The following is a 12,363-nucleotide window of genomic DNA, read 5'->3' on the forward strand; positions in this document are numbered from 1 at the left end:
TTTCAGGCCAGCACGTGAAGTGAGATGCTCTCATGCTCATAATAGCAGCAGACCGTGGCAGCATAGTATGCAAATTGCAAAATATAAATGGAATTAAATGGACATTCCTTTTACCAATCAAATTCAAGATGGATTCCAGGTTCACTTATTTGTAATAGCCAGGAAAAGCAAGTAAAAGATACATTACATAAAAGTACACAAGCACAGTAGAGAAAATTAAGATAATGCTAACCTCTACGAAGGGCCTTTTCTTTCAACCGAAAAATAACAAACTAAGAACATAGCACCAGGAGATAGGGATAGAACTCATGATAGGTACCCTTCACTTTTCAAATATAAGCATTAAAGCTGGTCTCCAGGAGCTGAACATGTCACTGTGGTTCTTGTTATAACAGAGACTGCTGGAGGCCAGAAAAGAAATGCGATGCATATTAATATTCAAGCATAAAAGAAAAACGAGTAAATGTGTAACCAGATAGTAGGACAATGGGATGATTGTTAGCTAAATAACTGCATTAGCAAAAAAAAAAATGTTACAATCGCACTTATTCCATGATAATGCAAAATTAAATACTTTGGACTCATCAAACAAGGTGTTGTAGGTTCATCACAGAGATAGTCAATCCAGATTAGAAAATGGACTGGATTCTCTTGATGAATATCTTGGAAAACTACATAATGGTAAAGTGTAATTACTTTTTCAGTATCACAATGCCTCCTTAGAAAGTACTTGACATGAATTTTTAAAATTGTAAATGCTAACACTGGAAGTTTTGAAAAAAATATAAACATGAATAATATTTTTGAATATCTCAGCTCAGCAAGAAGCATTAAAGAAGGAAATAGAAAGACTGAGACAAATCTATGATCAACAGAATCTACACAAGATGAATAACTCAGTCAACAACAATGGTCTTTCTCTTCAATCCCCACCAACATCACAGCCACAACCATCACTGCATCAACACTCTCTACATCAGCATCTAACAGTTTCTCAACCCTTGGGAATGGGATGCAAGGAGAAGGAGCAGCTCCTTAGTTGAGGGGAAGAGAGAGACAAGGAATAATGCAGTGGATGTATGTCCTTTTGTGCTAACTAGAACTTTGACGTGATGTGTTTCCCGTACAATATGTGGGGCTCCTAACATGGTTATAAGGTTGGAGGGTAGAAGTTGGCAAGTGGATTACTTGATTAGCTAGGTTGAAGAATTTTTGTGTTCAAGGTAATTACTTGGTGTTGGATTGGAATTTTAAGATTTAATTTCTGTTGTTCTTTTTAAAAGAAAATCATCTCAATGATTATTTTTTTTTCCTTTTCCGAGTGGAATAAGGGACAAAGCTTCATGGGTTTGGATTGGGAAATGCAAGGAAACACATTTTAAGAACTGAACACACACTTGACTATATTGCTAATAATTTTTCATGAACAAACTTCTTGTGGATTCCATCAGGAAACACAGCTTCATCATTACTAAATCCCCCCCTTTCTACTCCCTATGCATTGACTACACAAGAAAATAAAAATCCCAAGCAATCATATTATACCAAAACTGCAGTTGTAGGAAAGCATATCTTAAAACTATTATTTATTAATATGTAAACTTCAAGGCACGTATTTACAACACTCTTGGTTTGCATGACAGTGCAAGCAAGAGCTTTAGCCTTATCCTTACCAAGGCATACTAGCTAGTTCATTTGCCTAGCTGAGCAATCAAAGTTATTTAACAATAAGGGAGTTATGCATTGTTGTTTGCTCATTTTGTTTTCCTATCTGTACAATATCACTTTCCACTCCTCAACCAAATCACTTGATATGTTCAAACTTGAGTTGGCATATCATGTGCATTTGGAGAGTCCATAGAACTTTCTGCAACATCACTTTCTCTTCTGCAAAATCGTCTCTTTGCTACAAGAATCATCTCCCTATAAAAATGGGTTTCACATAAGCCTCTGTTTGATATCAGCTAAATTGAATCTAAACAATTATTATTGATTCTAAACAATTATTATTCCAAATCTAAACATTACCCACTCCATATCAGTATGATGTGACTCATACATGATTATTGATTCTAAACATATCATAAAACAACAAACACCAACAGCAGATACATAACTTGCAGGTCCTAGTCTAAACAGGGCTGAATGTGGTCCTTAATATCCTAGTGTTTAACTTAAACTTGCCAAGTTTAAGCTTCACATAGGAGTCCTTCACGGGTAGGTCCGTGGCTTCTAATATACACACATATAGCCTCAACATTTTATAATAAAACTTGGGTGTTTACAACTTCCAAGACATAAAGCAACAGAGTGGGAGAAGATGGTATCCCACAGCGTCATCAGGAGTAGTTCCCATTATGATGCTATTTTATAAACATAAAGCGGGTAGTGGCCATTAACCGAAAAACTCAAGAGTGATCTCATACGAAACATTATGCCTATGACATACCAGAACTTCGATTTGGCACGTACCTCATTGGTAGCCCATAGCGTCATCCCGTAGATGTTATGATGCAAAATGGTTTCATTGTGAAGAGCCCTCTTAACAACCTATTACTGGTGAAACTGATTAAACAAAAAGAAAAATAAACAAAACAAAAATCTCATTACCTTCCATTATCAGAGATGGGATCGTGAAGAAGAAGAAGGAAAAAAAATTAAGCTTACAAACAGAGGTGGGCTATGGTGTGCGAAAATGTGGCAGGATATTGAAGTTGAACCCTAAATAGAAGAGAAAATGTCGTGGGAAATAGACAAGCTCAATCAAAGTAAAAAATGAAGAAGAGAGAAGAAGCTTACAAACCTCCAGAATGTGCTTTCTATGGTTGTGAGAAAATAAGGTGGGAAGTAGCACTGTGCGAAAATATGGTGGGAAAATATGATGTGACAATGCTGTGTGCCGGGTGGGAAAACCAAAGTGAAAATGAGAGTACATCTACTATTCAATATATATAAAAAAAAGGTTCGGGGGCAGCCCCCGTCGGGGCAGCTTCCCCGAACCTCTGCCCGCTCACCGGGAAGCGGGACCCCCGTCGGGCGGCCGTTGGCCGCATCACTAGCTTTCAAGCATCATCTGAATTTTAAGAATTGATTTTTTTTTTTTACTTTAATGTTCTAATTTCTTAGTTTCAAAATTATCATTATTAATTACCCACTTAAATATTTAAATATCAATATTAAAAGGCATAATTATAACTAATTTTTAAACTTATTTAAACTTGTTTGCAATGAACTAAAACTGAAAATAATTTTATTGGATTAGATTCAGAAATCAAATATTATATTCAAAACTGTTACTAAAAAAATGAAATTTAAAATGATTTCAAATTAATTCTTATATGGAGAACTCATTAAACATTCTGTATCTATAAGGACCAACATTCTTATAAAAACTGATTCTTAATTTCTTAATAAAAATTAAGATTCAACTACTTAACAAATAAAATTTATAAGGACCAACATCCGAATAAGTAAAGCAATATAAAGATCGAAATTTTAAAGTCAGGAAATAAAATTTAAAGAGTAAAAATATATAAACTCTTATTAAAAGTGGAGGATTATATTTAATTTTTTATTTACAAACTTTTATAAACTACACTATGTACTCTCGGGAGAACACTAGGTTACACTATGTTTTTCCGTAAGTACGTAGTGTAATTTGCAAAAATTTGTAAAAAAAAAATTGTAAACAGATCCTTCCACTTAATAAAATTGTAAAAATGAAAACTTAAATAAGAAAATTATTATAATATAGATTGCTTAGATGATCCCAAAAATAAATAATGGAGTTGATAAATAGTTGAAGTATTAAGTGGGTCACGTATAGCCCGGTTCGACAAAGTTGAATGACATTTTTCTTGGTTCTGCTTTCTCAATTTATAATATGGTAAGCCCAATTTTTTCTTCATATACACCGTTACTTGTTCATTTGATGTGCGTTAATTAGGGGCCCAAAGAACTAAATTTTACTCTCTCTCTTTTTTAAAAAAAAAAAAGAAAAAAGAAAAAACCAGACATTAAATTAAAAATTATATAAAAAGTTGAGTTTAATGTTTCTATATTTATGCGCCTTTTAATAGTTGAAAGATTAAAAGTCAAAATTACAAAACATATTATAATATTATAATAAATTAAAAATACAAAAATACTTTAATATTTATCTTAAAATAACATTATTTTGGGGCTCAAAAAAAAAAAATAACCCAAGAAAAAGTTTTGAGAGTTCAATGATTCTGATCCTGGCAGCCGTCTTCACCTTTACGGACCTAATAGTCAATATTGTCTTTATATAAAAAATTGATAATAACTATCATCTTGTATACTTAACCACACAATACTGAAGAAAATATTTCAAGAAAATAAGGAAAAGTGAGAAATATATATAGGGTACATTTTTTATTATATGAGAAAAAGTTATCTCTGTAATTTTAAGATAAAATTATTTAAAAATTAGTACAAAATATTAAAAATATTAAAAAAATTGTTACTGGAACATATAAAATTTTCAAAACTTCCTTATTTTATTTTTTTAAATTTCAAAACATCATTTTTAAATTACAAAAGACAATTTTATCTCTTAAGAATGCTTGTGACTGGAAAAAAACTCACATACACACTTATATTTATATATATATATATATATATATATATATATATATATATATTCGAATGAAACTATGTATAATAAATATGAATATATCATTCAAAAGTGATAGAAATTAAAGATGCATTTGGTAGAGGGATAAATTTTAGATCATTTTTGATATAAGAATTTTAAAAATTTTCTTGAAAAGTTAGATTATCAGGAATTAAATTTGTGAAGAAGAATCCCATTAAGAGAATGATGGATTGGAGTGGTATAATAAGCTTCGAGCAATGGAAGTGGTATAATAAGTTTTTGATAGATTAAAATAACTCAAAAAAAATTTACAAGTCAAATAGGTTTTTTTTTTGCAAAAAAAAAAACATCTCAAATCAATTTCCATAAAGTGGTCCATGAATATTTAATGTTGAGAGGAAAATGATTTCGGCCTCAATTTCCATCCATTAACATATAACGAAGAATTCTTGAGCCAAGATGATAAATATATTTGTTATAAAGGTCACAACCACCGAGACGTACGTACTGACTGAAGTCGCTAGATCAAACCTTTTCACTAGCTATCAAGCTTGAGTGTTCTTAATAAACCACTACAACCGTTCGACACTTCGGGCTCTTGATGCCTCACAATTTTACACTCCAAATTTTCTTAAAAATTTGGTGAGTACCTCAAGTGTAAAGGGTTCACTCCCCTAACGATTAAAGAATTCAAATGGAGGTGTTTAATAATAGCTAAATACTCTAAAAGTACCTCAAATGATTTAAATGAAGAATGAGGATGAACAACACAATACCAATCAAAATGGAACAATATTATTTATTTATTGAGGGCCTCAATGATACTTTGTACAGCCATTCTCACAAAATTAGTCGTTTATAGCCGTTATTTACGTTCTCTAGTGTAGAAGCAAATCGGTACACTTGATGAGGGAGGGCCTTGGAGAAGAGGCGAGTGAAAAAGGAGCAAGCGTCTTCATTTCTAAGAGAGAGGGCCTTGGAGTGGGAAATGGGAAAGGGACATTGATTGCCGCTCAAATTCTTAATGTCAGTCATGAGGGGGGGAAAATTACTGAGAGGGGACTTTAGGAGAGAAGATGGAAACTATGGAGGGAAATGTGAAAAAAAAAATATGGTTTAACAATTTATTTTATTCAACCATTTTTTACGGAATTCATTTTCCGTCAAAAATCTTCGACAGGAACCATTTTTCGTCGAAAAACTTCACAAAATCAATTTCTTTTCCAATTTATTTTATTCATCCATTTTCGACGGAATTCATTTTCCGTCAAAAATCTTCGACAGAATCCATTTTCCGTCGAAAAACTTCACAAAATCAATTTCTTTTTCAATTTATTTTATTCATCCATTTTCGACGGAATATGTTTTCCGTCCAAAATCTTCGACGGAATTAATTTTTCCGTCGAAAACTTCACAAAATTAATTTCTTTTCCATTTATATTATTCATCCTTTTTCGACGGAATTCATTTTCCGTCAAAAATCTTCGACAGAATCCATTTTCCATCGAAAAACTACACAAAATTATTTTCTATTTCATTTATTTTATTTATACATTTTCGACGGAATGCATTTTGCGTCAAAAATATTAGACGGAATTAATTTTCCGTCGAAAACCTTCACAAAAACAATTTCTTTTTTATTTATTTTATTCATCCGTTTTCGACGAAATCCATTTTCCGTCGAAAAACTTTACAAAATTAATTTTTTTTCATTTATTTTATTCATCCTTTTTCGACGGAATTCATTTTCCGTCGAAAAACTTCAAAAAATTAATTTCTTTTTCCTTTATTTTATTTATACGTTTTCGACGGAATGCATTTTTCGTCCAAAATCTTCGACGGAATTAATTTTTCGTCAAAAACCTTCACAAAAACAATTTTTTATTTATTTATTTTATTCATCCATTTTCGACCGAATCCATTTTCCGTCGAAAAACTCACAAAATTACTTTCTTTTTAAATTTATTTTATTCATACGTTTTCGACGGAATATGTTTTCCGTCAAAAATCTTCGACGGAATTAATTTTTCCGTCGAAAACTTCACAAAATTAATTTCTTTTCCATTTATATTATTCATCCTTTTTCGACGGAATTCATTTTCCGTCAAAAATCTTCGACGGAATCCATTTTCCATCGAAAAACTACACAAAATTATTTTCTATTTCATTTATTTTATTTATACATTTTCGACGGAATGCATTTTGCGTCAAAAATATTTGACGGAATTAATTTTCTGTCGAAAACCTTCACAAAAACAATTTCTTTTTTATTTATTTTATTCATCCGTTTTCGACGAAATCCATTTTCCGTCGAAAAACTTCACAAAATTAATTTTTTTTCATTTATTTTATTCATCCTTTTTCGACGGAATTCATTTTTCGTCGAAAAACTTCAAAAAATTAATTTCTTTTTCCTTTATTTTATTTATAAGTTTTCGACGGAATGCATTTTTCGTCCAAAATCTTCGACGGAATTAATTTTCCGTCGAAAACCTTCACAAAAACAATTTCTTTTTTATTTATTTTATTCATACGTTTTCGATGGAATTCTTTTTTCGTAAAAAATCTTCGACAGAATCCATTTTTCGTCAAAAAACTTCACAAAAACAATTTCTTTTCCAATTTATTTTATTTATCCGTTTTCGACGGAATTCATTTTCCGTCAAAAATCTTTGACGGAATTTATTTTTCGTCGAAAAAATTCACAAAATTAATTTCTTTTGCATTTATATTTATTCATCCATTTTCGACGGAATTAATTTTCTGTCAAAAATCTTTGATGGAATCCATTTTTCGTCAAAAAACTATGACGGAATAAATGTTCCGTCGAAAACCTTCACAAAAACAATTTCTTTTCCAATTTATTTTATTTCCAATTTATTTTATTCATCCGTTTTCGACGGAATTCGTTTTCCGTCGAATATCTTCGACGGAATCCATTTTTTGTCGAAAACGTTTCGACAGAATTAATTTTCTGTCGATAGTTTTTGACGGAATTTGTTTTTCGGCAAAAAATTCAACTATAAACGAATTCTGTCGAAAATTCCGTCAGTAATTTCCACGGAATTTTTTTCTACCGAAAAATTCCGTCGAAAATAATTACTTTTCTAGTAGTGTCGTTCTTCAAATACTCTAATGACAAAAAGGGTGCACTTTAAAAAAATATAATAGATGGTAGCAAAGTATCAATCAAGCTTATGGTGTTCATGAAATTGTTGGTGTCCTAGTGAGCTTCAGAGATTGCTAGCTGTATGCTTATTTTGGTGTAGTTTCCATTCCCCACATGGGTTCATGGTGGCAGTTTAGTTTTCTTTAGGCTTTAAAACCCCAAAATAAATATTGTAAAATAATTTTTAGAATTTTTTTTAGTATAAATAATGAGCTTTTTAACTCTCATGCAAAATTTTAGAGTCTTCCAATGACATAAAAACATGGTAATTGGTAGGACCCCATCATATTTAAAAAAATAAAAAATAAAAAATAAAAAGAATAAAAAAATACTGATAAGCTTGTGACATGAGAAAATCATTTCTGCATTGACAGCAAAAATGATTTTCCCATAAATAATTAGGGTTATATTTATCTCATTTAACATGAGATAAATCAAATTTCTACACACACATAACAAAGGTGGGTCCTATTTTTATTTTTTCTCTTTTCAATTATTTATGGGTCCCCCTATAATTTTGTGACACTAACATGAAATAATCTATCTTCATCAACATAAGAAAAATATTTCCCAAATAATTACTCGCATATATTTTTTTGGAAAAAACTACGCATAAGTTTTCATCTTCAACAGATTCATCAAAAATTGTGATGTTTTTTTTTTTTTTTTTTTTTTTTTTTATAAACGACGGGCTCCATCATATATGTATATGCAACATAAGATATCTTATCGATGAACCCATATTTTATTCGGCAGAGATGCACTTAAATGAGCCAAATCCAACTTGATTTGTTCTGGAGAACTTCCTCACATTTGTTGGTAAATCAAATAAAACAGTAATTATACTATTTTCTTTTCAATCATCCATGTAACATTTTCTTGTTTCAGAGACGTTATTTGACCTTTGCCGATGAAACACACAATCATATCTCTCAACTTTCAACGCCACTGATAACATTATCAAAGTTGAAAACTTGAAAGCTCTCAAAAAAGGTGCCAACCACACACCCACCATTACCAACGAGTCACCACCATAGCCACATAGAAAGGCTGAGGTGAATAGAAAGATTTGTAGGTGATGAGTGGGGTCCATGTTTGCTTATCCTAAGCATACAACCACACCCACAACTTTGGACGATTGAATGAAAGGCAAAATGCTAATATATATATGAAACGTACGAGACAACGACAACCAAATCTTTATCAAAGCAGAAGCGAATATGCCCAATTCACGGTGTATAAACACCCTGACTCCCCACCATCCCCTTCTTTTTTCCTTTATAATAATTGTTTTTCTAAATGTATTATTTACTGATTAAATATATTCAAATTATTACTTTTAAGTAGTGTTTGATTCGGGAGAAATTTTTTTTTACTATAGAAATGTAATTAATAAGGAAATAGTTGGAAATTGAGTTTAGTAGGAAAATGTAAAAAAAGTTGTTTGGTTGACCAAAATATTACCAGGAAAATTTATTTAAATATGCAAAATCTATGTTCGGGAGAAACTTTGCATCTGCTTTTTCACTTCCCCAGTTATCTCGAAATACCACATCTCAAGTGGTATTCTGTAACAGTGAATTTCATCTAAAAATCAACACAAAATTCATTTTCTCATCTATCCTATTTGCTTAGTATTTTTTGAAAAAACCTGAACCAAACGTGATATTTTTCAATATTAACTTACACTTTCTTATCAATCCCAAAATAAACCTTCAACCAAACACTACCTTAGAAAAGCTATATTTTCCATTAACACGCTGACATTTCCCACCATCACTAGCAACTTTCAACATCAAGGATCATAGATATTTAAGTTCATTGATCTTGTAAGTTTAGCCTTTCGTAATTGTTAGGTTTTTCTAGCCCTACCCATAGTTTTGCCGAGGCCAATCATATCCTGCAATCACTTGGTCGCTACCCACGGTCTACACCTACCGAGGAACTCGTTTAAATCACATGCTAATATCTTCAAAACTATTTTTATTTTATTTTTTTAACAATCCTCTCAATTACTTAAAGTTAAAAATATTAATAAAAAAGTAAACATTTGATTTTATTTTTCTTTAACCAATAAAGAGAATCCATTTAAAAAAATAATGTTGAATCGCCCAAGATAATTACAATGGACGGATATTATATATTTCCAAATTTGAAAAGGTTTTCATTACATAATTCTTATCGGACATTAATTGCTAAACGAATATAGGACACACATTTTAGTCTTGTGCTTACCGAAGCAACATGGCACAAAGTTGGACGGTCCTGATTGATGGATAATATATCCCTAATGAAGCACTACCCACCAATACTATAACACAACAATCCGTGTCTGTCTATCTTTATTAGCAAGTGCAAAACACACTATATTTTCTTCCCCATAGAATTTGTAAGTATAATATAGTAACCCTAATAAGTTCAATGTACGGTAGCGCCAACCACAAACAAACACATCACGATACAACCCTAGTAAACGAAACCCTCCTCTATATATCACCCAAACATTCCAATTCTCTCTCTTTCTCTCTAACAAAGCTCTGAGATAAAGAGAGAGAAACCATATCCTAATATCTCTCTTCCTTCTTCTTTGCATGGGCTGAAGCATTATTTGTAAGTGACTGTGTGACTGTGAAGATGTCTCGCACGTGCTCACAGTGCGGTAACAACGGTCACAACTCCCGCACATGCACCGATGGTGGCGCCGCCGCATCCTGCGGCGGCGGATGCTCGCCGAGAGAGAACGGGATCATGCTGTTCGGCGTGCGAGTCACCGAAGGGAACAACTCCTCCTTCAGGAAGAGTGCTAGCATGAATAACCTCTCCCAATACGAGCAGCCGCCGCCGCAGGACTCCAACGCCGCCGACGCCGGCTACGCCTCCGACGACGTGGTTCACGCCTCCGGCCGAAGCCGCGAGCGCAAGCGAGGTAAGTAGGAACAAGGATATGATAAACGTTTTCTGTGTTTGGATAAGGCTTTCTGTTTGGTTTCAAGGATTGAGTGTTGGGTGTTTGGATTGTTTAATGAAGGTGTTCCTTGGACTGAGGAAGAGCATAAGTTGTTCCTGTTGGGTTTACACAAGGTCGGCAAAGGTGATTGGAGAGGGATTTCTAGAAACTTCGTCAAAACTCGGACACCAACTCAGGTTGCCAGTCATGCTCAGAAGTACTTCCTCCGCCGCCACAATCAGAACCGCCGCCGCCGGAGATCTAGCCTTTTTGACATCACCACCGATACGGTACTTTTAATTTTGTTTTAAGCATTTTAATTATTATTTATTTATTTTGTTCCTCTTCGTCATAGATCTAATTTTGATTTAATTGATTTCTTAATTTTTTTTTATTTTTTATTTTTAATTTAAGATGATGGAATCTTCTACCATAATGGAAGAAGAACAAGTTCAACAAGAAACGATGCCACCACCAACACCGGCCGCATATCCGCCGTCACATTACGGTGGCTTCTCCGGCTCCGCTTTCCCGATGGCTCTGACTCCGGTGGTGTTGCCGGTGTCGGGTGGTGAGAGACCAGCGAAGCCGATTAGGCCAACGCCGATTTTGCCAATTCCTCCGTCTTCCAAGTTGGCTAACTTGAACTTGAAAGAGAAAGCTTCTCCTCCTCCTCCTCTCATTGAGCCTCTGCCATTGTCGCTGAAGCTTCCACCGTCACCGCCGTCAATGGAGCAGTCGCCGCCAGCTACTAGCCTTTCATCGCCATCGTCGTCGTCCTCGGCTTTTCAGGCTATGTCTGCAGGAAAGTTCAGCGGTGGTGGGGATAGTATTATCACTGTTGCTTGAAAAGAAGGAAAAAAAAAAAAAAACAGTGTGATTTAATAACTTAAATTGGGGTTTGTAAATTACGGTTAAAGTTGGAAATGTACCCAAGAGACAAAAAAAATTGAAGATAAGTTAGAGATTAATTAATTAATTAGATGAGATAATTTATGTAGGAGGGAAGGGAGATATGATTATATGAATATGATGATGATATTATGGTAAAAAATGGTTAGGTTATGTAGGTGATTAATTAGGAGATTAAATTGTTGGTTTTGATGTATAGCGATAAAGGAGAGAGAAGATGGGTTGTCATATTCTGTAGGTGTTGGAGGGTTGTTCTTGTTTCTATTTGTTTGGGGTGGGAGTGTGACCGTGAGATGATAGGGGACCGGGTACTCTTGCTCTGCTATTGGTCTGTTTATTGCAACTTGGGGTTCTTTAAAGTATTAGCTTAGGCAAAGAGGAATATATTATGCTCAATCTTCTATTCTTGCGCGTCTGCCATTGTGTTCTTTTCTTTTTTTCCCCTTTTGTTTGGTTGGACATTGTTCAACTATTAATTCCGGTTTTAATTCCATGATAAGTTAGTGATGGGAAAAGATGAATAGTAATCATAATACTTGTTAAAATCAGAGGGGGAAAAACACTGAAATTAGACCCTGTTTCGGCACTACTTAATATTTTTTAAATTATAAGTAAAAAAAGTTATAATTTTCATTATTCACTATGTAACACTTAATATAAAATTTTATAATCTATAATCTTAAAATAAATAATATGATATTTTCTAAAAGGAATTTA

General features: G+C 33.0%; 1 protein-coding gene across 1 annotated transcript; it reads left to right on the forward strand.

The window, feature by feature from the left end:
• The first annotated feature begins 10,365 nt into the window (after window positions 1-10,365).
• Window positions 10,366-12,125, forward strand: LOC133304759 (transcription factor MYB1R1). The gene is made up of 3 exons (XM_061504817.1): window positions 10,366-10,713; window positions 10,816-11,024; window positions 11,149-12,125. Exons 1-3 carry the CDS (start codon window positions 10,422-10,424, stop codon window positions 11,581-11,583), a joined length of 936 nt encoding a protein of 311 aa, XP_061360801.1. The 5' UTR covers window positions 10,366-10,421; the 3' UTR covers window positions 11,584-12,125.
• The last annotated feature ends 238 nt before the right edge of the window (window positions 12,126-12,363 follow it).

The sequence above is a fragment of the Gastrolobium bilobum genome, unplaced genomic scaffold (assembly GCF_033153095.1).
Source record: "Gastrolobium bilobum isolate Gb01-03AN ecotype WA unplaced genomic scaffold, APGP_CSIRO_Gbil_v1 utg4323, whole genome shotgun sequence".
Classification (NCBI taxonomy): Eukaryota; Viridiplantae; Streptophyta; class Magnoliopsida; order Fabales; family Fabaceae; genus Gastrolobium; species Gastrolobium bilobum.

Coding starts and splice junctions, on each gene's coding strand:
- LOC133304759 (XM_061504817.1), top strand. CDS start 10,422: ATGTCTCGCACGTGCTCACAGTGCGGTAACAACGGTCACAACTCCCGC. Junction 10,714..10,815: donor AAGCCGCGAGCGCAAGCGAG/GTAAGTAGGAAC, acceptor TGTTTAATGAAG/GTGTTCCTTGGACTGAGGAA. Junction 11,025..11,148: donor TTGACATCACCACCGATACG/GTACTTTTAATT, acceptor TTTTAATTTAAG/ATGATGGAATCTTCTACCAT.